This window comes from Colletes latitarsis, chromosome 6 (genome assembly GCF_051014445.1).
Source record: "Colletes latitarsis isolate SP2378_abdomen chromosome 6, iyColLati1, whole genome shotgun sequence".
In the NCBI taxonomy this organism is placed as follows: Eukaryota; Metazoa; Arthropoda; class Insecta; order Hymenoptera; family Colletidae; genus Colletes; species Colletes latitarsis.
The window spans coordinates 11,011,925-11,038,856 of record NC_135139.1 but is presented as its reverse complement, the minus strand read 5'-3'; the positions used below and the strand labels follow the sequence as shown (position 1 = coordinate 11,038,856).

Below are 26,932 nucleotides of genomic sequence, written 5' to 3'. Positions count from 1 at the left end.
CATATGTCATATATGTTCACTGAATTTCTTTTCATAAAATTAATGCTTATGTGGGCTTCCCAATATCTATTTCAAGCTACTAATTCGACGTTTGTATGCGATAGTCATGGCAGACATGACAACATAGCTATTTATACATCTTATGAATCGTCGAAGGTAACAGTTCATAGATGCTACGAATAGTATTAATCAATAATTTTGAAGTATTCCGCGTAACCGAATTTTATGAGGCCAGATTGTTAAAGAACCTAAAACAATTAAAGCATGCTATTTCAGCAAATTCAAATATGCCACAATCACATCTTGTAATTCGTTCTCAGCTTATATATTGACATTAACCCTTAAGTAGACTCTCAATATCAACTGAATTATTTTACTTAATATTGATTTTTACCAAATTGGTAAATGGAAATCAACTTTCCTTTAAAGCATTTAAAAAATAATGAACTAATGGAAGATTGCATAAATTTTCAAATAACTGCATTAGTTTAAACTTGTGGAGAGCCGCAGCAGTGCCAATAATTCACTTAATGATTAGGCGTTAAACATCATCAACTAACTCTTAACAATATTGAAAAAATATTCGTAACATATTGTAATTTAAATCATAATTGATTGTTATTGTGTTTAAGTAATAAAATTATTTCAACATATTTTGAATATATTTTGCATAGTCCTGCATATTTTGACATATTTTATTGACATAAACATCCGCAGTCTAGTAATAGTATGTTCGTAAATTCCTCGTTAATCTTCCTTTCTTAATACTATTCACTGTTACGACGCAGGATGATGATTTATCAGTTTCTCAACGGATCGTCTGCGTTCCCTAATTCCCCGTACAAATTAACGTGCAAAGTGTTGCTGTATTTTAGGATATGATTTGAAGGGTGATGGTTTGTTGACACAGTTTCACAGTTCTTTAACACTATTTAAACTTTAATGAAAATAATAAACTGATTGTACAAAGGTTGTCGAAGAAGTCGAGTTTTATGGGGATAGTTCTGGTCGCGAAAATTCTTAATTGTCAAGTCGAAAAATGACCTGTGTAGGGTCTCAACAACGAGTAAAAATTAATTTCAATTACAGAAGATTACGTTACGAGATCTTGAAAAACAAATTGATTATAATTTTCGCGTATACACCTGTATGAATAAATAAATGAGGCTGTTATAAAGGTATCGTGCAAGACGAGGTTGAAAACAATACTTTTGCCTATTTTGTCTTTGCTAAACTTGCGGACCCGGCCATGTTTACGGGAACAAAATTTTATCGAGCGTGGATTGAAATATTCGAATCGGATGCATCGTTAGCGAGATTTGCAACCGCGTCGACGGACAATGGGTACGTCGCGCGTTGGCCGCTAAGAGTTCTAATTAACCAACAATGTCGGCCATCCGTCGCGTTTCGGTGCAGCACAGCTCGTTAGGTGCACGCGATGATAAATGAAACGCGACGGTATCATTCGCGAGCAGCTCACAACCGCGTTTTCCTTTGTCAATTACGTATACCGTGTGTTCGTAATATTATCGGGAACCATACCGTCGGGCAATAAAGCAATCTCCGACGGGAGACGTAATATTACGTTCTTAGCGCGACGAGGCAAAGCAAGGCGACGAGACACGTAATATTCCTCTTGCCGCGGGGGGCGAAGCTGAACTTCGATTCGAGCGTAAGGATCCCCGCGGCTTTAATTGCATCGCAACGCGCCACAAACACCCATGGAATTGATTTAATTACCGTTGTTTGCGCGATCCCGACCAACGGATAATTGAAAACCTCACGTTTTGACGGCGTTCGCGTTTTTCCTGTCTACAACGGATTTCGGATTTCTCGTCGTTCGTCAACTATTTTCTCAAACATTCGATCCAGTGTCGAAAAGTTCTGTGAATTTTGTTTCATATTATCGACATTAACACTAGGTTTACGAAACACGTCAATTTGACGCGTTTAGATTCTAAGCCTAACGTTACAGAACTCGTAAATATGATTTGTTGGCAATTTATGTTGGATCTAATTAAAAGACACAAAATTTGGTATCAAATTCTGGCTAGTTTCTGATCTAAATAGGAAGTATATGCGTAGCAAGGATGAAAGGAGAGAGTTTTCAGTGCCCACTGTCTTAGAACAGTTTAACAACGCGTATTAAAAATAGTTAAACTTTACACACCAAAACTATTAATGTTTTCTTCATAACTTTTAGAAGCGGCAATGCTTTCTCTTTAGAATGGTTTTTGGTTTTTATCGATCCGGCTTTCTAGAAGGACCGAGAGATTTTATCTACTTAAAGGGATCTCCATACATTTAGTATATTGCCTTCTATGTTCTTAATTTGCTTTTTCCTTTGTGTATTTTTCTTCGTAAAATTCGAATAAATTACAAATGATAATCTGAAGCAGCTTAACACGTTCACTGTCAAATCAAACCTGTATAATATTCTGCACAAGTAAAATTTTGATTTTAAACCATTATAAACTACATAACATAAAATTTGTTTCAGTACTTATTTTCGTAACCTTGTTAAAATTTACAAACTCTATTCAAATTTATTTCCCTCGACGTCTTAACTTGAGAATTAATTTTTCTAGTATCATAATGGTAAATCCTGTCACCCATATATGGATGACGTGGCAGTCAAAGTGTTGAATTGTCTAAAAAGAATGTGGGTTTTTTTCCTGATCAATGATACGATGAGTATTATTAAAACTAACTATTGTATATCTAGTGATAACCTAGCGACACTAAAAATGTGTTAATTACTGAGATACATCGTCTCAATGCTTAAGAGAAGAATCACCAGGAGAAAAAAACCAGCATAATCAAGGATATTACTTTCCATGAAGAAATAAACGTTCATAATAATCAATAGGAATTGTTGAAACTTCATTGGATATATAGCGTCAAAGTAAATGTCAAAATAAACATAGAAGACAGCATAAATAATAATAGTTGATATACTCATCGTATAGGGGATGAAATGCCCTTTAAAATGAGCGTTTGTACGAGTCGATAGCTTTATTAGTTCCGGAGATATAGCGATTTTAGTTTCAAGTCGATGCGGTGGCTAGTTTCGGAGATAGGCTTTGTTTACGTTTCGTTGTTGCGCTCGCGCGAGTTCATTCATCTCGCGCGCGTAGATAGTAGCGCGTAGTAAATTCTTGGAAATACTACGCCGAGACTCGGTCGCGACAGTCACGTACGCGGGGTAGGTCAGCACCACGCACGTGCGACAAGGAGGTCCGACTCCGCTAGACGAAGACAGAGATAAAAAATTACCTTTTACATAAATTACGATATCTCCGAAACGGAAAGTCGGATCGTCAAAAACCAAAAGCCATTTTAAAGGGGAGGCTTTGCCGCTACTAACAATGCCTTAATAATTAATAAAACACTAATAGTTTCGGAACTGCATGCGTTTAAACTTTCAGTATTTTTAATAGCCTTTTCTAAGGCGGAGAGTGAAATTTAAAAAATTACCTTTTACATAAATTACGATATCTCCGAAACGGAAAGTCGGATCGTCAAAAACCAAAAGCCATTTTAAAGGGAAGGCTTTGCCGCTACTAACAATGCCTCAATAATTAATAAAACACTAATAGTTTCGGAACTGCATGCGTTTAAACTTTCAGTATTTTTAATAGCCTTTTCTAAGGCGGAGAGCGAAATTTTAAAAATTACCTTTTACATAAATTACAATATCTCCAAAACGGACAGTCGGATCGACAAAAACCAAAAGCCATTTTAAAGGGGAGGCTTTGTCGCTACTAACAATGCCTCATTAATTAATAAAACACTAATAGTTTCGGAACTGCACGCGTCTAAAGTTTAACTATTTGTAATACGCGTTGTTAGACTGTTCTAAGATAGTGGAAACTGAAGATTCTCTCGTTTCGTCTTTTTTGATTTCAAACAATTATAAACCACATAATTTAAAATTCGTTTTAATAATTATTCTCGGTAACCTAAAATTCACGGATTCTATTTTTTAGTTTCTTTAACATTCCAGCTTGAGAATTAATTATATCAGTTCCAAAGTGAAATGTCTTGCGACTCATATGCGGAGAAACTCGTGTTTGAAATTATTTTTGTTAAAATTAAATAAATTACAGTCCCGAAACAATTTTTTCTAGGGTACTTTAATATTCAGCGCGACGCGAGGGAGACTTGGAACGATCTCGCGATTCCGAGGGTCGATGGAAATCTATCGACGTAGGAAAAAAACATATAAAAATAAAAAAGACCTGTAAAGTACTGCGCCGTTGGAGCCACACCGTCGATAACTCGCATTTGCGTAATTGCGCCACGAGCGACCGCGATAAGAAGAACGGGAGCATCGACGAACGACGAAAAACGCTTTACGTTTTACACTTTTTCCGGGCCATCTAGCCGTCGAATTTTCTCTAAACGCTTCCTTCCCTTCGTCGTTCCTGTTCCAGCTACTGGGTCACTTCGCAGGTACTCATTAACCCCGGAAAATCTAATCTGCATCGAAAGTGCGCTTTTAAGACGACGAGTCGCTGCCGCGATCCTCTCTGGGAACCGATCGGTATCACGCGATCGGATGCCCGATAGGCAGACGAGAGATTATTTTTCCCGGGAATTTTTCCCCCCCTGGCAAAATTAAAAGACGGCGATAAAAGGAACCGGAATGGAATTTTGAGATCGCAATACAGTCATTCTATTAACCGTTTCAACGTTTTTCGATCGGTAAATTGATTCGTTTCTCGTTAATAGAGACATCGTGCCTCTCGTCGAGAAAATATCACTTACTTTTAATTAAATTAGGGTATCAATAGATATCTATTCGGGTAACTTTCTATGCAATATTCGCTCGATTCATAATTAAACTGTAGAATAGTGTAAGCAGTTCGTTTTCCATTCGTTTTATAAAAGTCGATGAATTCTTACATATCCAAGTTGTACACTCATCCTATTTTTAAATACAATATTATATAAATTTGTACAGATTTAAATTTATAAAAATGCATTTAATTTTAGATATATTATGTCACCCAACATTGCTCCATCAGATTTTTTTAATAAAATTTGAAATCAAATTTGTTTAAAACAGACATAACTTGGCTAATCTTTAAAATGATCTTAGAATTCTATATTTTATTACGCATTTTTCAACCCAAGCACTTCACCATAAAATAAATCATATTTGAAACGCATGAAACTCAGATTCTTTGTATGCTGTCGCGATTTCTTGAGACTTCTCCGTAGTCTTCGATCGCGGTGCAATCAAAAAGGATACGTCAACTCGTTCGACGATAAATCTGACGTCGATCATCAAACTTCATCGTCCGCGGCACAGATATCCGTCGTTCCAATTAAACGTCACCGATTCGCACTTTCGACGAGCACTCCGACGAAAAGCATTTTGATGGATGCACCGACGCTTTCGAAGCAGGTTTCTTGCATCGGTGCGCGCCGCAATATTTCCCCTCTATTTTCGCTTGTTTTTTTTCTCCCCCCATAAAACGTACAGGATGTAACATAAAGTACAAACGCTACTCGGGAGGTTTCCATCGCATTTTGTGAAACGCAAATAAATAGAAAAACGTTAAATACGAGCACTTCCAACATTCCTGCGCTGTATTCGAATTTTTCTGGTTAATGAAAATGCGCGAAGGATCAATTTTGCGACGAATATTTCTTAATTCACTTGCGCCCGGCCTCGATTTATTTTCATTGACGGCCGACGGCGCACCCGGGGACGCCAAATTCGCCGCGGCGCTGTACATGGAAACCAGGCATAAATCACTTTTGGCCCGGGCGTTCGCCGCAATTCACGTCATCGCGATGACGAAACACCGTGAATGTTCTCTTGCCTGCGCTAGAATACTTTCTGCGTATTTCTACCGGAGAAATTTCCCGGAAAAATGTTGCACAAATTCTTGAAATTCTCGATGGAAAATGTTCTGAGAAGGGAGAGGATATTCGATCGATGTCGACGCGTTCCGGTGATTTAGGAACCTTTTTAAATACCCCGTAAATTAGAACATTAGAATACACTATCCATTTTCAAAACTAGATATAATTTAAAGAAAGAATTTATTAAGGTTAAAAAAAATTTATAATATAAATGTCAATGAAAATTGCGTGGTTGCTCTGGTTACTCTAATTTTCGAATACTTTTTTCATGTAAAAAAATGGAGATATTGTATTTTTTTCTGGAAACTAATATTCTAAATAAATGTTTTCTGATTTCTGATAATCGCAAAATGGATCGTCATAAAGCGGAGAACGATATTTGCTTTCTCATTCACCAGAACGGCTTCGTTTTCTGTTGCAGGACCTCCAATCGGAAATCGAAACACACCGAGACGTGTACGCGTCCCTGAACGGCACGGGACGAAAATTGTTGAGCTCTTTGGCCAGCCAAGATGACGCCGTTATGCTGCAACGTCGGCTGGACGAGATGAACCAAAGATGGCATCACTTGAAAGCGAAGAGTATGGCTATACGGTGAGTGACGACCATCTTTCTTTGCGGTTCTCCCTTCTTCGTTCGCGTCGGTTCTTTTTCTCTTTTTTTTAACCAATTAGCGTTCGTGGTGAGAACGATGACAAGTGGAGCACCGAAGTTTTCAACTCCCGTGAACGGTAACAGGTGTGCCGTTCCGAGACAGACGTTCTATTTTGCGTGCGCGAGAGAACGTGGTCAGCGAAAAGTGGCTCAGAATTCAGAACCCAAGAGAATAGGAGTGGTCGAATGAATTACGTGGGATAAGTCGGGGCTGTGTTTCGAACGAACCTTGAATAGAGGATGTGGAAAGAGCTTTATAATCAAAAGAAAATGGGAAAATTAAATAACAAAGTGAAGTTCATTTTAAAATACTACCTTTACAAAATACTCAAGACTCTAATTTGAAAATAAACGATAGGTATAAAATGATACTTGATCAGTTACTAAATTTTTGGAGGAATGTTTTGATAGCAAGAAATATTTAATCCATATCTTTCAACATTGACTCATCCAAGATAAGAACAAGAGTTAGAGCAGCATTTTTCAACAATTGTTGATGTTGAAAAGTCACTACTCTAGAGTTTAGAGTTGACAGGTACGAAAAGAAAATACAAAGAAACTACTGAAGCAACTCTGTATTTTTCAACATGAATAATTGTTGAAAAACAGTACTCCAGACTCCAGAGTCTCCCTATAATTTCTTTTCATTCGATAGATTTTCCCGGTGATAGAAATTGCCAACCGGAATGCACTTCGTACGCAAGAGCGATTTTGAGATAAAAACTCGGCGCGGTAACATTTTTTTTTTCACTCGACGCCCGTTTATTCCTGAAAACCTGATTTCGAATTCCATTTCACGTGTCCGGATCGATTTATTAATCCGTTGCATATTTGAAAAACACATTAAGCTTGTGTCAGTCGGGTTGGCGTCGAAGGATGGTCGATTTACGAAAATCGTGGAAAAATGTCACAGCGTTACGAGCTTCCGCACGAGGGAGTAGTAACTTTTAACGCGAGAGGAATTCCAAATGACACTTGTATGCAGCGTTTTACTCGCGAGGGAAAAAAAATTGAAGATAACGCTAACTGCTTCTCCAATAGCAACAAAATCCTCGGTTATTTTAATATTCTTTGAAATACAGAGTACCTTTTATAAAATTATTTTTCTGTATCAGTTATTTATTCATTTAATTGCTAATTGTTAGGTAAATCTACGTACACCGTAGGTCTACAAATACAAAGTGTCGAAAACGCGTAATGAACGTGGATGCACATTGTGAAATAAGATACCACGGATTGAATGTATTTTTTAAGCACGCATTAAAACTGCAAACTAGGGAAGATAGGATGAAAAGAGTCTCGATAGAGGTTTCGCGAGTCTGCGGAACAACGAACCGAGAATTATTCTCGTAACAACATTGGCAGACCAATGGCTTTTGTCACGCGAACAATTCCAAAGATTTGCAAGCTGGGCGGTGGGGCTGTGGGTGTGCACACGCAGTAGGTTAACTATGAACCCAGAAATTCTCAGCGCGCCATTCTCCTTTGATAGCGTAGCAGTTATGCGCCGCGGTAATACCCTTCGTAAGCAGAAATTGTTACTGCGAAAATAGGGAGCTCTGAAAGAGGAACGCGAAACCTTTGACTGGCGGTGGGTGGGCTCTATATCTTTCTATCGTTGGTCCGTGATAAAACCTCGTGGGATTTCTCATGAAACTTTGACTCGGAATTGATGAAGCAGCTTTGGCTGCTGCGCATTGGGAATCCCCACTGCGATCGCATGCAGCTGGGTTGCCGGATTATCGGTGCACATGTTTGATCCTGATATTTCAAAATTCTATCAACATTATCGGGTCGATGGTTACTTTTAGTTCTGTTTTTTAATGGATTAACGTTTGCGTTCAAATAGTTATTTAAATATTCACTAATATTAATGACGTCTAGTTTAGTTTCAACACCTTCCTACTACTCGAGTCGTGAGTTGATATTAAAGACTCGGGTAGAGTCATCTAATTCAACTTTGGTGACTCTAAACTCTTGTAACTCGATACCAACGACTTCCAATTCATGTAACTCGATACTGGTAACTCTCAACACTTGTAATTCGACACCGATGTGTCCTCTTTGATGTGATTCAACACAGGAAACTCTTGGAATTGTTGGCGTAATCTGACACCACTAACTTTCAACTCGTGTAATCCAATTCTGGTAACTCTTAAGCTCTCATACCACGTCACCAACGACTTTCAAGACGCTCGTTCTAACATAGACAGCGATTAATTGATCATCGTAATTAGTACGAACGGCCAAACGAAATTTAAAACGTATTGTATGCTCTGGCTAACGTTTGATCGTTAAAAAATGTACCAGGAAGCGAACTCAATTTGAAAATTTGTCGATGAAATTTTCCCAACGGACAGCTTAACTGACCCGAGTTTCACGATTCTTATTTTGTCCGATGTTCGCCGGTGAAAAACGATAACCGAGAGCGTTGCTCAGTTTTCGAAATTCGCGAATGAAAAATTACCAAGCTGCTCTTTCAGCGTTAGCGTTGAAAAACTCCATTCATCTTTCAATTCTCGAAGGAAGATGAAAAGGGAGCATTGCTAGTTCTTTGAAATTCCTGGATGAAAAATTACCACGGTGACCTGAAACACAGAGAGAAAAAAGGCGACAGCGGGGGAGTAAAGGAGAGAGTTCTAAAGTCAATGCTCATTTATTCCTCTCGTTTCGCTTAATCGATTCCCCATTTACCTTTTATATAAAAGCCGCTGAAAAAAACGCGCGGGAGCGAGCGAAGCCGAGTCGCGCGATCGATTTACATCGAGGGCAGTTTATAATAAATTCTTTCTGGATTCTTTCGCCGGAAGTTCCGCGAGTCTACGGAAATAACTTTGTCTTAATCGTTTTCCATTCGTTTTTCGTTTCACCATTTTGGGCGCGAATTTTCAGCGGTGCCTTGTCGCGTGATGGACGTCACGACTAATTTTTGAGTTGAAAATTAGTTTCAGAGGCACTGGTGGTCAAAGTAAGCAAAATTCACTACGCTTTTTACGATTTTTAACATTTCGTACCCAGGAGTTTTACTGGCTGTCGGCCACCGAATTCGAAGATAAATTTTCAAAATTCAGAATTGGTAAATCAATATGGTGGGCTGTATATTTAAAAAAATTACCGAGATATAATTTTCAGGGCTTGTAGTTTCCTGTGGATTATAACAAATTATTATTATTATTCATTTATTAACGGGAATAAACCCTTTAGTACAAAAGATGTAATATGTAAGGAGCTACAGATGTGGATTTTACATAACATTATTGCTTATAAAAATTTTAACAAAATAAATTAATTTACAATACGTTGCAAGGATAATTTGCAAGAAAGCATACAGCTATTTATTCCTAATACCTTTAATTTGAACATTAAGATTGAATGATTAATAAAATCAAAGGCTTTAGAAAAGTCAGTGTAAACAGTATCAACCTGCGTGCCTTTATTAATACAGTTGGTCAAATAATGATGATACTCCACAAGGTTAGTCACAGTCGATTTACCGATAACGATACCATGCTACTCATCAATGATGATGTCTTTGCAAAGAAATGATAGTTTACGACTAATTAACTTTTCCATAATCTTAGACGTGACATTTTGAATACTTAAAGTTTGAAATTGACGTTGAGTTGGTAGATTTAAGAATTAAGATTAACATTAAATATTAACCATAAGACTCCAGACATATTAAATTTAATGATTTAAAATTAAAAATTATTGAAATTGAAATGAATATACAGGGTGTTCGGCCACCCCTGGGAAAAATTTTAATAGGAGATTCTAGAGGCCAAAATAAGACGAAAATTAAGTGTATCAATTTGTTGATGGAGGCTTCGTTAAAAAGTTATTAACAATTAAATTCGAAAATTTCAAATTGTTCTGGAAAAATTATTTTCGGTTGCGGGGGTTAATTGCAATCATTTTTGGTCATTAGACACACCCCCGAAATCCTGCCCCCTTTCGAGAAAAAAATTCCAGTAGGTGTGATATTTTTCGACAAAATTAAAAAATTTCAAATCGTTCTAAAAAAATTATTTTTAGTTACGGGAGTCCATTACAATCATTTTTGGTCAATAGACATACCCTCGTAATCCTAACCAATTTCGAGAAAAAAATTTCTTACCGAAAATATCATTTCTGGCCAGAAATGTTACCCCGAAATTTCGTGCGAATCTTTAAAACGTCATAACTTCTGAACGGATGGGACGATTTTAATGTTTAAAAAAGCAAACTACGCGCATTTTAGTGTAGAATATGTACAAATTGTAAAAATATTGGAAAAGTTGGTCCTTGACTCCGCAAAATGAGAAAAACCCCACAAAAATGGTCCAATTTTCAAACAGCCATAACTCCTACAATAGTGAATATATTTCAATGAAATTTAGTATGGAAGTAGAGCTCATGGGTACCTACAAAAAAGTATTAGGCAACTTTTCTGTAGAGCGTCAAACAAAATTATTAAAAATCAAAAACGAATTTTTAAGAAAAATTGACAGGGGGTAGGTGCCTAAATTTTTCGGTGAAAAAAAAATTTTCGAATCATTCTAAAAAAATTATTTTCAGTTGCGGGGGTCAATTACAATTATTTTTGGTGAATAAACATTCCCCCGAAATCCTACCCACTTTCTAGAAAAAAATTCGAGAAGGTGAACAAATTTTTCGACAAAATTAAAAAATTTCAAATCGTTTTGGAAAAACTATTTTCGGCTGCGGGGGTCAATTACAATAATTTTTGGTGAATAGACCTACCCCCGAAATCCTATTCACTTTCGAGAAAAAAATTCAGTACGGGCGAAACTTTAAACGTTAATAACTTTTTAACGAAGCCTCCATCAACAAATTAGTATTCTTGAGTTTCGTCTTATTTTGACCTCTAGAATCTCCCATTAAAATTTTTCCCATGGGTGGCCGAACACCCTGTATAAATATAGAATAGTTGAATATTTAAATTTCGCAGAAGTGAAAAAGCGCGTTGTAACAAAAACGTAACATATTCGAATAGCCTGGTGCAAATGATCGAAGAATAGCAACTCACAATGCCGGTTGGAATTCGAGTCGGTCGATCGATTTGCATCGAGAGCAGTTTATAGCAAATCCTGGCGGGATTCTCTCGCGGAAAGTTTGCAAATCCGCGGGAACAACTTCGTTTGAAAGCGCGCGAAGAAATCTTTGCCTCAAACCGCCCGTCCGGGTTTCTGTATGCCCGCGGATTACCCCGCGGCCATATTGAAATTTTTATCCGTGGAAATTGCGAGTTCTTGTTTCTGTCGCGTACGCACGAGTCGCTCACGGGGTCTTATCGGTGTTCCTTTTTGTCGGACGGGGAATAAAAAGGTCCTCGCGGCGGGTGGAACCGGCGGCTCGATTACGCGGCGGGCTCTTATATTTTCGGAAAGGACTCCGACGGAAATCCTGACGACGCTTCCTGCGACCGCGCGTAATCGGATTCTCCTGCGGGAACTTCATAGCAACGTTAATTCCAGACTTCGACCGGAGGTAAACTTCAGTCGGCGGCGAACTATGCGGATCCGCAGCGGACGAAACTCTCGCGGAAATTTTGCAAGCGGAAGTTAAACGCTTTGACGGTGACCAAACCTGACGGGAAATTTCGATGCAGAGGGAGACGAAGCGGTGCTGCGTGCATCTATCAGCGATGGGCAAATTGTATTAGGGCGTCCCGTAAAATATTGCACGCTTTAATCGCTTCCTGTTCCTTTTTACACCAACCATCGAAGCGACGGGCTTTAATAACGCTCGAGATATGTTATTTTAGATTTTTATGCTACTTTGTGCGCTGAATATCGTAGCATAGTATTTAATAAGGAATGTGCAAGAGTACTGACTTTGTTGAAACTATGAGTTTATGAAAATGTAGTATTATGGGACAGTAGATATATTGAGAATTATTCCAAAAGTTTTACTGTATTCTTGTAATATTGTAAAATCAAGTCTAATTGTTATTGATAGATGAAGATTAAAAGGAAACGTATACGTATATCTTTTATGAGTATTTTGGAAACGATTACAATTTTGATAGTTCACATAAGAAGAATGAAAACAATGATCGTAAGGAACTAGAAAAATGACAATATTTAGTGAACATTTCCGCAAAATACAGTTGTCAGTGAAACGAGTCAGACATTGCAGGTTTTCTAACAAGGATTCGTTTCTGTACTTTGAAATATTAATACAATTTTGTCGATCAATATTTATTTTGGAAATAATTACCAGTTTGACAGACCAATAATTGTAACGATCTAGAAAAGTAACAAAATTTACTCAGTATTTCTCCAAAGTGCAGTTGTCAGTGAAACGAATCAACCACGAGTCAGACATTGCAGGTTTTCTAATAAAGATTCGATTTCTGTTTGAATGAATGTAACGGATTTATTTTTCCATCTTTCATAAAGCACGAAACAGCTTTACAAACGTTTATATTTTATTACAGAATCCCTGAGACCTCCTTATTGAATAGTCTGTGTATTCTCGAGAGATATTAAATGACACGAAGGGAACCCTATTTAATAAACCTTCCTTGGTAGAAAGTTGCAGTCAAGAACGATGTTCTCCAGGAATTTATCTCGCAAATACATAAAGTTCCACAGTCGCTTTAATCCTGCGTGTTTTGCGTGAAAGGATCTCGTAGATGTAGGACGGTGCAAAAACTACTGAAACCGTAATACCAGCGTCTAATAACATTCCGAAATTAACATTTTATTTCATTCGTGGCATTCTATAAAATATTACATAACACTATTTACGAATTCTTTTCTTTTTCATAATGAATACTTTAAGGGAGATGGAACGTCTCCACAGTTCGTCGACCGAAATAATCCTCTTAGACTTGATTGTAAACCTTTCTTCTCGTAAAAACAATGAAAATATATAACTGAATAATCCGAAAAGAAATAGTTTCGAAAATACTCAGATGCTTATTTTCTAATTTGTAAAGAACAAATTTTTGTGTCTATAATCAACTGGAAATTGAACTGCTTATATTAAATATTGTGAGAAGCCTTGTTTCATTTAAGAAAAAACAAAAACAGTAAGTACTTAGAAAGTCAATTCAAAACTCTATAACGATATCAATTTTTAAAATTCCCCCGCGATCTTTTCCACTAATACTCCTAACGATTGAGATTTCGAAAAAATTTACGAATAGCAGTCGTTTCTTTTTTTAAATGGAAATACCTCTCGAACGTATTTGCTCGAACGAGGAAATCGAGCGACGTGCACCGATTAAGAACCAACGGGGTCTATCTTCCAACGAGAACACTTTTCCTCGTTGGCGGTTTCAATGCCGCAAAATTCTGCCCGCGATTCCGATAACGGGGCCAGTCCTCTCCCGGGGAATTAATTTCAATCCTCTCCCGTCCGCCCCCGCAGCTCAAAGTGTTCGCGGAAAGGGCTGGGGGAATCGTTCCGTCGTTCGCGGAAGGACTCGAAAATTTAAGTAGCGCCGATAAAGCGAAGTCAGCACTGGGTTAACCCGGACAGAGTCGAGCAATCAGTCTCCATTAATTAGTCCGAGGCTTCGAGCTAGCTCGCGGAGCTTGATTACCGGAAGCGTATTCGCGCCGGGGACGCGATGCAACGAAGGCTGCGAGAATCGGAAGCGTGCACCGGTCCTCTCCTCGTCCCTCCTTGTCCACCTGTACCTACCCATGATCCTCGTCGGTTTTTTTCCCCCCTCTGTTCCGTCCCCTTTGTCTTTCCCGTCTCTCCGAACGTCGGCCATATTTATCAGTGGCAACCAATTCTCTCTTCCACCCGTTCGCGAATCGTCCTGCGCCCCGGTTTCGGCCGCAATCAGGCCACAAATACCGCTGGAAATGCTGATCCCGATAATTCGACCAACGATCGTTTCTGGCACCGGTTTCAACGCGGTCCCGGGAAACACCGATACGACCAATATGTTATATCACTGACAAAAGTTTCGAACAAGCTCGCTAACTGGGAGAAATTCGACTATCGAATGGGAGGGACGATGCCTTGTTGCCTTTGTCAGGCTTCGAGGATCCGAGATTGGTTTTTTAAACGATGCTGAATAAAATAGTTGGCCATTTTTAATTCCTTTGGTAGTTTCTCTTTGCTAATGGATTTTTTGAGCCATTTATTTTCGCGTAGAATTTAATCTTGCGTGATTTATGGGCAGAGAAACTTTGCGGAAAGAAGTATAATTTTGAAATGATAAAGGAGATCGTAAATAAATATAAAAATCGTTGTTAGATTAATCGTATGAAGCAAAAAATCAGTAAAGTAGTAACTTAGTAGCTAGTAACTCGTATTATTCATCAGTGGTAACTCTCGACTCTTGTAATTCGACACCAAAGACTCGCGACTCGTGTAATTCGATACAGGGAATTCTGGGAATTATTGGCGTAATCTGACACCAATGACTTTAACTCGTGTAACCCAACTCCAGTGACTTTAAACTCTCGTTACATTGACAGTGAATAATTGATTATTGTACTTAGTACAAACGAAATCTTCTAGAACGTACGTGAAAGTAAATACCGTGAAAAACTTTCGTTGCCAGACAGTTTCTAAATTGGCCAATTTCTATCATTACTTTTTGTTTTACACTTCGATAGCTAAGAAACATTGCAAAAATATTATAGCTGGAGCAAGAAACCGTTTTGCAGCGTATACGGTTCACAAAGCGTCGGTAATTCTTGAAATTCGAACTTTCATGCCTCGTCGAGCGTAAGTCGATGAATAACGACCGTTTGATCTCCGTTTAAAGAATAGTTTAGCTTAATTTTGGCGTCGGTCCGGCAACAGCCTTTCCTTCGCAGATGTCGTAACGTTTTTGCTCGAGCAACAGCTGTCCGCTGCTGTTTGCTTCGCGAATTACACAATCCTTTATCTGTGTTGTAGCGAAACTCGAGTATTTGAAGGAGGTTTACCAGAAAGGGAGAAAAGGAAAGTCGAGGCAAACTACGTCGTTGCGAACAAACAAAGAATCGAGTTCCTTGGAGCTTTGGGGAACAATACTCAAACCCTGAACTCCTTTGTTACGAGCACGTTGCGTTACGTACCAATAAGGTCAGAATAGTAATTCGTGCAAGCATAATTTACGTCCACAAACGTTTCGATCGTCATAAACGAACTTTAATCTTTTAAACAAACGAATTTATTGTTCTCGAGAAAATAAATAATTTCAAAATAAATTTTAATAATTTTTAGTTCGTTCACTGTGACTCTCCATCTTTATGCAGGGTGTTCGACCATGCCTGGGAAAAATTTTAATGGAAGATTTTAAAGGCCAAAATAAGACGAAAATATATATTTTCAGTAATGAATTTTTTTCTCGAAAGTGCGTAGGATTTTGTAGGTATGTCTATTCACAAAAAATGATTATAATTGATCCCCGCAATCGAAAATAATTTTTCCAGAAGTATATTTGTAGATTTATGAAAATGAAACTATGCTTTTACAAATTATTATTCTGGCCATGATTCGACATCATTCTTCCAATCACCAAATATATTTCACATATGCTTCGAAATTTTCAAACATTTATATTTGAAAATTAATAAGCAATGGTCCCTTTTTTCCAGCGAGAAAATGAAAATTTTTTTCGTGATAAGAACGTTAAAAAATGGTCTTATTATTCGAAAAAAAATTAGATTGCTGGAATCGCGTAGTGCCAAAAGGTAAATTACGTTCGCGTGACAGGTTGACGATCAAAAATCGCGTATACTGTGGTCTCCGTGGAGGGGGACAGAGATTTATAACTCGTGGACGCGGCGCGTTCGAGATAAAAATCGCAACGGCGACTTTCGTTGCGCGCTGGTTCTGCGGATTTCGCGCAAACAAGATACCGGTAGCGGGTAAAATCAATAGCAGGTGCAATTAGTTACCGTGGCACGCACGCGAAAAGGGCAGGAGCCGTATCCGGCAGTCGGATACACGGACCTTTCGGACTTGTTCAACATCCGGCCGTCGCTTTTTTCCGACCCTCGTGCCCAGTCATTCGAAACCGAGGCTTGGAAAAAAGTCCACGAAATTTGTAGGCGCCAATCGGAACGGCTTCGAAATTATTCAGAAATTCGTCGACCTCGATCGCGTTCATCCATTGTTTCGGAGACGTTATTGTACGTAAATTTATTTACTATTATTAACGGGCTCGAACTTTTTAAATAGTATATCATTCCTTAAGTTCGTTAGCTCGTCCACAGTACGAGCAAAAATTACCAAACCGAACAATGAGTTATTAAGTAATTTATTAACCCTTAACGTACAATAACGTGTCTGGCCACAATTTTTCATGTCAAGTTTCACAGTCATGAGCTTACATATTAAAATTAACACATTTTTATATTTACGAGGTATCCGTAAAACGGATTCTTTTTCGTGGCCATTCCTTGTACGAACAAATTTAAACAAAATTAAATACTACACGTTTGAAAAATTACATTAAATCGTACGTCAAGGGGTTAAATGAATAGTATCCAAGCGTGCGTTGCTTCGAGCTGTAATGAAATGTTGGAAGTTAACGATTTGTCGGTGCAACGAAAAGAAATGACGCGTAGACTACGTTGCAGAGATCACCAGTCAGGAAAGGAAGTCGAATTAAAAGTGAGAAACTTCCCCGCCGGAGGAGACGTATTCTTGCGCAAACGTAAAGACACAGAGGATGTCTGCAAAGGCGGCTGTCGACGAAGGACACGAATCGGGAGGAATAATTAAAGACACTCCGGCTCTCGCTTGTGTGTACCGTCGCCATTACTCGCGAAACGATTAGCGCACCCGTGCATTCACGTATACCGAGTGTCGCGCTCGAAGCATCGGGCGTCGAACACGCTCGGGGACGTCGAAATCATCGAAACTATGAAACATACGCTTCCTCTAAAGCAGTGGTTCTTAAACTCAGGTCAAAAGAATACTCGTAATCTTTTCGAGCTTGCGATACAGCTTGGAAAACTACTGCATAATAGTACTGCTTGATTGTTATGGTTATACTGCGGATGTTTATGCATTTATGGGAAATTTTAATTCTCAAAAAACTACAGTTTGCATTTAGTAATGCAAAAATATAAGAAATACTTAAAGTAAGATACGAATTATTGTATTTAGGGGTTGAGACAACCCTCTGCAAAGCTCCCATTTCATTAATTCTATTAATAAATCTATAAATTTGCATAAAGATCCGCAGTCTAGTTATGGTATTTGTACGAAAGAAATTAAAACTGTGGTAAATTTTCAAAAAATCTAGTCGAGTGAATTTTTTACAATTTTTATTAGAAATTACTAATGGGCCATTTTTACCATTTCGATAGTTCTGTTATGGTCGTTCTTTTTGAAGTAAAATACAGTCCACGTTTTAGTTACTCGTGGTACCACAGTCCTTTTAAACGAGGACTATTATTCTCAGGAATAGACTGCATTTTATTCGAAGTATATTTAAGTTAAATATTGCATAGTGAGCATTAATTCTATATTCGTTGTAAGAGTATCAACGCTCTGAAATCTTACAATTACAAAATAGAAAACATACAAAAATACATTTCGTGCTTTAATAAGTGCTTTCTTGAAATATCGTCGATCTTGAGTCGAAAATTACTGAACTTTTGAAACGAACATCTCACGATATTTCCAGTTCCCTTTGGCATTAACATATTTGGAGTTTTTTAAATATTTCGGTGCATAATTAATCAAACAAATATCTTACAATACTCCCAAGGACTAAAATAAATTATTACAACGTTCACATCATTTACCATCGTATTTAGCTTGAAATTTAAATTATTTTTCTCTAAAGAAAAAAGAATTATTTTTCCTTTGGAATTTACATTCATTACCTCCTCGATCGAGTTTTTAAACTAAATTATAACAACGCTCATAGCATTTACCATGGAATTTAAATTATTATCTAAAGAAATAATTATTTCTTTATTTGCTAAAAGAAATTATCTTCTCTTTGGAATTTACGTTTATTCTCGATGGAATTTGTAAATAATTTTGACGCACAACGGTTCGGTATAGGTTTCATCTCGACGTAGTTAAGAACCACTGCTATGGAGGTTCGTGTTTACGCCGCGATTCCCGGGGAAAAGACTTCAAAGGCCGTTTCTGCGCCGGCTGAGTTTCCTTTAACGCAGTCCTAGTCGGCTCGTCGTCGAAATTGTTCTCGCGTGGAAGCATCGCGACTTTTTCCGGAAGGCGGGGGAGGACCGTTCCCGGTCGGAAGCAATCGTTCGAGGCTTCGTTACCAGCGGTCGTTTTACCCCCGACCGACGACTCGACGCGGCTGTAATCGAGTTACGAGTGCACGTTCGTTGCATTCTTCGCGAACAATGGCCGCCGGGAGAAATTGGAGAGAGAGAGGCTCGCGGGCGGAGACCCGGTTTACGATAAGACCAGCGTTTTCTGGGGGCTTTGCGCGTTATGAATGACAGCTCACCTTGGAAACGAAGCAACAATGAAACGATCCTAGAAATGGAATTTCGCGAGCGCCGTTGTCTGCGAACAGTCTCGATAAATAATAAATATTTGTCGGGGACAAATATTGGTAAGCAAATACAGTCTTATTCCCCTGGGAACCATTCTGAAAAAAAATAATTTTGTACAATGCTCGCAAGAAATATACAGGTTCGACCAACCCTGGGAAAAATTTTAATGGGAGATTTTAGAGACCAAAATAAGACGAAAATCAAGAATACAAATTTGTTGTTGGAGGCTTCGTTAAAAAGTTATTAACGTTTAAAGTTCCGCGTGTAGAACGGCAGTCTGCAAACAGCTGCGTGCGCATGACAGTGGTTCTCACTCAGTATGAGAAACTCTACTTACTGACGTATCGACAGTCCCACAGTTTTATGAACGATAACCACTATCACGCGTACGCAGCTGTTCGCAGATTGCCGTTCTACAGGCGGAACTTTAAACGCTAATAACTTTTTAACGAAGCCTCGATTAACAAATTGGTGTTCTTGATTTTCGTCTTATTTTGGCCCCTAGAATCTCCTGTTAAAATTTTTCCAGGAATGGTCAAACACCCTATATATTAGACGAGCTAAAGAGGACATTACTGTTCGTGGACTGATGTACAGAATTTAATCAGATTTTCAAACCAAGATATGCAATTTAATAAAAAAATTTCATTGAAAATCGTCAGTTCATTCAAAATTGTCTAATTCTTTTTTAAATTTTAGTCTCAAGTTGTACTAGTCGAAATTAATGATAAATGTATAGTTTTACTATGCAGGGTTTTATTTCGTACGAGAAATGGTTTTGAAAAGCTCGAAAAGCGTAGCACCAAGACTCGTCTTTAATTAAGCCCAGTCTTTATGGGAGCAGAGAATCTTGCATGAAAAGGACTTATTCCACAGTTTTAATCCTCTTGTTCTTACGGGATTTTGTTTCCGTTTTGATCGTATCGCGGTTACGATTTTTATCTTTTAAAAATCCGACCGTGACTTTGGTCTATCGTCGGTGCTTTTAATATTTTGCACGAATTTTAACTTAGCGTTCTCGTTTGCCCAGTGAATTCGTAGCCAAGTACACGCTTACTTCCCGTACGTTGTACTTAGTAACGAGCCGAGAATAATGAAACATTTCTGGAGGAATATTTCGTCAGTTTTGCATCGTTGCCCCGAAAACTTGTACAATTTTACTTATTCAGGTGGAATATTCCTCTCTGCCTTCATCGTGAATGTTTATAATCTTGAAAATCGTTCTTAATTACGCGACGGGGAGAAGAATATTAAAGGGCAGTCTCATGTGAGACCTCAAAAAAATCAATTTTTTTTTATTTCATTTTTTGAAAGTATATACAGGGTGTTACGTTTAAGTGCGAATGATGGAATATCTCATGAGGTATTGAAGGTATCAAAAAAGTGTTCTGACAAAAATGGTTTTATTTAAAGGGGCAAATTATGTGGTATATCAGTTTTTCCTGAGATTGTAGAGATGTCAATCCTACAATTAATAAAAGAAAACCTACCGAATAAAAATCTTTCTGATCTTTTCGATTTAGTCAGCCTTTGAAAGCTGCGATCACCTACGCCAGTGTTTAAGCACATGTTCACTGTAGACGTAATAAAAATTATTGAAAAATTTATATTATATTCCCAAAGGATAGTTAAGTAAATTACCAAAATAAATTACAGCGTGAGATGTAACATTTAGTTAAAAAAAATTAATAAAGTTGGTTAAATTTCGTACACGAGACTGCGCCCTTAAAACGCGTCCAATTCGCTCGATGCAAAAAGGGACCAGGCAAAATTCGTTACGGGTTCGTAATCGGTGGATCTTTCGATTCCAGCGAAACCATATTCTCTGGGACGGTTAAAATACGAGTCGCGCTATCCGGAAGATCGAATCGTCGGAAAAAAACAAGAACTCGTCGAAACAGAGGACAAAAACACCCTGGCACGTTCAATTATATAAATCGCGACGCATCGAACCGATCGAACAAATCGAAGGGCCCGCCGTTGAATTCGCGGACGTATCGAAGATGGGGCTGCGATTCCCGGGGCGAAAATAGTGGTCGACGATAGCGAACAGTCGCCATAGTTGATTCGTCCGCCAGCTGAACCGGAAGTGACAGGTAGATAATCGCGAATCGTGATGAATCACCGTGTGGGGTCCTTATCGGGTCGGTTCTGTGAATCGACGTTCTTTTACCGTCGTTTCGCGAACACGCTGAAATCTGTCACGTGCAGCGCTTTTCCGCTCGGAATCGGCCACCCGGTTTCGCCCCTTTCCACCGATCCGGCCAAATCGAAGTTATTTTTACGCGACGTCGTCGCCCGCGCCAGCCAGGCAAATCGAAGACGTACAAAATTAGTTGATTACGGACGCAAGAGACGAATGACCACCATCATTGTAGGATATTTGTTGCTACCGTTCGATGAACGACGAGGTACAAAATAATGTAGGGAATTTTTCCTTTGAAACGCGTGAGCTCGAATCTGGTGAGTGTAGATGTTTCTCTGTTAGATGATTAAGTAACAAATTGGTAGAAATTATTATACAGTAATAATTCTTAACACTTTTGAAAATCCTAATGTTTTTTTTTCAATAACCTCGATAAATCATATTCTATTTATACGTATCATTTCATAGAAAGAAGTTTATTATGTTGTAATGAATTTTGTGTTTTATATTTGTACATTTTAATGAACAAGTTTGCAAAACGTGCCGGTGACGGAGAAGAAAATTTTTCTGAACCGTGCGGATGTGAAAGTGTCAAAGTGAATGTGATTCTTAAGTCGAACATTTGGATCCCCCATGGAGCCAGTGAAACGTGAGACGACCATTGAAACGCGATACGCATAGATATCTGCTGGTGTCGAATTTCGCTTTCGCTGTACGAAAGTTGAACGTGCCAACTGCTCATCTTAAGAGTCATTACTATAATTTCTTTTCCATTGACAGATAATGCAACACTTGATTAATATTATTTATAGCATTAAATAATTGCAATGGGCTGGTAATTCGTCTGTATAGCAAATAGACAGTGTATATTATTGTTCAGCTTTGAACATCGATACGAACGATTTCCCAACGCTTCGTGTTTCAGTGAAAATTTTTAAAAATTGCTAGCTCTTTGTATCCATCGGTAGATGAAAAAAAGAGTGGTGAAACGGAACGTTGGGAATATTAGGAAGCATACCAGCAGCTTGCGCAGAATGCACAGCGTATTGTGTACGAGGGAATGCACGAGTTGCAATACCGATGCACCGAAATCAACCTGTCGCTCAGGCCCGAAGCTTCCTTCCTTCCGGTTTCCCAGCAGTCATAACTCATTACGCGGCTCCGACACTACGTGTTTCCAGCGGTGTATCGGATGCACGATAGCGGTACGAGCTTAAAGTATGATAAGGTGTGGCTTAGCGTTAATCTCCGGAAGAGCTGTCGGTTTTCCCGCGCGGGGGTGGCGCGTCCGTTGCCACTAAATGCACGTCTTCTCCTTGCCTAACTGTATCCGCGTATTCACGACGTCTATATTCTCAGGCATTACGTTCCCGTTCGAGCCAGATGCGACCAGACCAGCTTATTCGGTCATTTCGAGTCCTTACGAGCCCTGGTCTACTTCGCAGAGTACCCCGTGTTTGTCAGTCAACCTGACGTCCATGTCAATTTATCGAATCGTAAAATAAAGGAGACCCAATCCGAATGTTATTATTTGTTCCATAATTTGTATCGTTTTCGAGCAACTGCTTCTATGGAGTCTTGATTATTCAGTTGTTTCTTCGATAAACTGGCGAAGGTCCATTCTTATATTGTTCTAAAAGTACCCCGTGTTTGTCAGTCAACCTGACGTCCATGTCAATTTATCGAATCGTAAAATAAAGGAGACCCAATCCGAATGTTATTATTTGTTCCATAATTTGTATCGTTTTCGAGCAACTGCTTCTATGGAGTCTTGATTATTCAGTTGTTTCTTCGATAAACTGGCGAAGGTCTTACATTGTACCAACTTTTCTTTTTACTCCTAGACACAAGGTGTAAATAATAATAGAATTTTAAAGGAGAAAGGAACAGAAACATTTTTGGAAGATTTTCTTTTGCAAGAAAAATTATTTTCTTCTGAAATTTTTATTTAAAACACCTTTCAATACCTTTTGGAATTTCAAAGTTGCGTAGGTATATACGGAAGAGGTGGTTTTTGAATTATTTAAATAACTATAGAATAACTTTTATTTTAATACATGCAGTGCATTCTGAATTCTTTTATCTGAGACTGATAACTAAAATTAATTTAAATTATATGTATGTTGTCACAATTGTATATATGTATATTTTGCTTTTCAGACAAGTAGATTGTAATGTAACGCGTAAGAGAATTATTTTTTAATTTCCGTCGGAGAAGAATGTATTCTGTAAACCCAAAAATTTACTCGAATAATAGGGATTCTTTTTTTATCACTTAATTTTAATTCCTCAATGCATGCAAGTTTGATACAATAAAGACATATCATCATTATCAATTTCTATTAGCGAAAGAAGAAAATAGTTGACAGAAGTTCCAACTAATACTACGCTTCCATGTAGAATTCCAAAAGCATAAACTTATTACAAAAGTATGAAAATAATAAATACCGTTACCGAGAACAAATGAAATTAATTTGATTAAATTCATGATTTAAAGAACTTTTCTGCGCTATTTTTCCCCTCATCTTCGCCTAGAACAGAGCTTCATTTTTTCAAGCTTCCAGGCAAGATAATACCAGGTACTTCCACGGTAGACGAAGATTCATGACTCGCTATTATGTCGCGTGCTGCGAAACTACTCGATGCGCCGGATCGCAAATCAGCTGGGAAACGACCGACATTTTTCACCTTGCTAATAGTCGGACCTCGCGCTACTTCTCATGGTATACATGGATTTCCAGGGATTAGGCTTTCAGACGTTACATTCTCTTAGAATTATGTACGAGCCGCAGTTTACTTAGCCAGACTAAATCCTGGCGCGTGTGTACGAGAACAGAGGGTAGGTTGCGAACAAACGAGGGATTCTGGAACTGTTCGCGTCCGATTTATTGCTAGCGTTCGAATGGGGTGTTTCCTTAATAAATCTTCTATATTAATTCCGATTTAAAGCACTCGTTATTCCAAACAGAATCGTAACTCATCGCGGTAAAGCGTTTAATCGAACTACCGGTTCGAGTCATTCGGGGAAAAGCGTTTCGCAGTTCCCCCAACGGCGGTAAGCGTTTAATCTGCATAGATTAATTCGATCTGAATCAAATCTGACCGCCGATGAATTGGACGGCCTCTTCTGGGCCGACGTCGATTTCAAATTATCGAAATATCGTTAGGTTACATCGTTCGAAATTATATTTAGAGTCTCGGTTTATTACGAGAACGGTGTAAATCTATTTATCTTTGTTTCGCGATTTCAATTAAGCAAAAAATAAACGCTAATTTGGCGTAAATGTATTAGGTGTTCAAAAAATATGGACATTAGTCGGGGAAAAATAGATTTCTGGTGACCAGAGTTCTATTATTTATTGGGTTTCGAAAGTGTGGACGCGTATCGATAGCCCCTCTGGGACAGGAAAGCAGATACCAAAGTTATGTCCCCTGTGTTACGAGAAGCAATATGTGTCTTCAAGAATATAAAATGTTGCGTTTCAAAAGCAGTCGAAGAGTGTTGAATCACTTGCAACTTCGAAAATAAAATGAAAAAACCATTTGAAGTGTTTTTTTTTTTTAATTTATGATGAATTAAACAAACGTGATTCAAGCTTGACAATGGTGTATACAGAGTATCCAGCCACCCTTGGGAAAAATTTTAATGGGAGATTCTAGAAGCCAAAATAAGACGAAAATCAAAAATACCAATTTGATGATTGAGACTTTATTAAAAAGTTATTAACGTTTAAAGTTCCGTCTGTAGACATGCATCCAATGTATTTTTTCATTGCTTGAATTTTGAATTATTAAATTCCTTCAATCTGTCCAGAAGTTATGATTTTTTGAACATACGCATGAAATTTCAGGGTAATATTTCTGGCCATACATTATATTTTCGGTAATGAATTTTTTTCTCGAAAGTATGTAGGATTTCGGGGGTATGTGTATTCACCAAAAATGATTGTAATTGGCCCCTGCAACTGAAAATAATTTTTTCAGAACGATTTGAAATTTTTTTTTTCAGAATAACCAGACAGTTATGGTCAGACATTATATTTTCAGTAATGAATTTTTCTCTCGAAAGTGCGTAGGATTTTGGGGGTATATCTATTCACCAAAAATGATTGAAATTGACTCCCGCAACAAAAAATAATTTTTTCAAAATGATTTGAAATTTTTTAATTTAATTTTTTAATAAGAAATTGATATTCTTGATTTTTGTCTTTTTAGCCTTTAGAATCTTCCATTAAAATTTTTCCCAGGAGTGGTGGAACACCCCGTATGTAAAATAGCAATTTAAAATATTTTGAGAAAAATATTATGAAGTAAATTATTCAGAATTATCAACTCGTGTCGTGTCCTGGAATTTCATAAAAATTTGCTGAATCAATTATTATTTGGCAAACAATTCTAATGTAGTCTTTTGGTGTATAAAATGAATCCCTGACGTGCATCGTAGTGCACTATGAATTTCTCTAAACGGTTCCGCTTGCGCGCAGCCCGCAATCGGCTGCCAACGGAAGTGGTTGAAGTTGGAAATGAATATATCACCGTAGTTTCTGAAATATAGAAAATTATGCAAATCCGTTCAAATAGAGCAACGACATTGCGCCATGCAGTTTTCGCGACGTCGCAGCTGCACGGTGGACCATACACTTGAATTTCAAGAGGATTACCATATTAATATTTCATCTTGTCGTTAAGACATTTTTTCTTTGCCTCTCCGCCATGCTACTATCTTTCTCAAATCCTTCTGCGGCATAACGGTAGATTCATAAATTCAACGGATGTAGCTTTGCAAGCTCCTGCTTTACCCATATATTTTATACATACATTATATTCTTACTATTTATTTATAGTATCCACACCTTCTTGAGCATCGAAACAAAAATTGAATTATAAAGAAAATTCGTTTTCAATCTAATGCTTCCTTTCTAGATATTTTGCTATCACATATACTGGTATATTTATTTATTCATAGAATATTATATGTACCCTCTTGTGCAAAAATTACAAATAACACGATAATTTCCTTTAACCTGAGACCGACGTTCAAGACAATCAATTTATCTCCGAATGTATAAACACTAATGAACGATCGACAAATAAGATTTCATCCCTCGTTCGAATAACGTTAAATACTGACTGTATCCGTGTATCAACCTTCAGTAGACGAAGTCGATCGACCAAAAAGACTAGCTCTCGCGAAAAGGATGAGCATCGATGGCGTAGACAATCGACGGTCGAACCAGTCGCAATTCGTCACAGAGCGCCCGCGATCAATCTTCTTCGACGATTTCGTTTCCACGACGGACCAACGAAATTCGATCGTCCTTGGGAAACACGCGACTCGATGTTCCATGAAAAACCAAGGGACAAACAAAGAACTAACCATCCGAAAAGCGATCGAGGACGACAACCACGGCGATCGTCGGCGAATTCTCGTGGAGGTTCTCGAGGGTCTCTCGCGCACATGGGGATCGATGGCAATCTTCCCGATACACCGACTCGCGGAGAAACGAAAGGGCTCCCGTGGAGCGTGAAGCTGGTCCAGGTGACCCGGTGACACCGCTAGAAATTTCTAATTTCCGGCTGGCCGGATGGAGGCTTCCGCTTGGCGGATTCTTCAGGGCCGCTCGAGCCGTCGCGTCGCGAGAGGAAAAGTTGACGAGAGACGACACGCTTCTTCGCGAGCCTCGGGGAAGTCCGAGGATCCGAGCCTGTTCCCTCAGGGTTCGAAGTCTCCGCCCCGGTTCAAAGTGAAATCTGAGAAATGAGGTTTTCGCGGGAACAAAAGGAGCCACCGGGGACGGTCGTT

The 26,932-nt window shown here is 38.4% G+C and overlaps 1 protein-coding gene across 7 annotated transcripts in view; it reads left to right on the top strand.

Moving 5' to 3' along the window:
* LOC143342394 (dystrophin, isoforms A/C/F/G/H) overlaps positions 1–26,932 on the top strand; it is a 655,322-nt gene that overhangs the window by 506,063 nt on the left and 122,327 nt on the right. For all 7 annotated transcript variants that reach the window (XM_076766217.1, XM_076766218.1, XM_076766213.1 and 4 more), the window contains one exon: positions 6,299–6,471. In XM_076766217.1, coding sequence (XP_076622332.1) covers positions 6,299–6,471 — 173 coding nt within the window. The remainder of the gene's footprint in view (positions 1–6,298; positions 6,472–26,932) is intronic.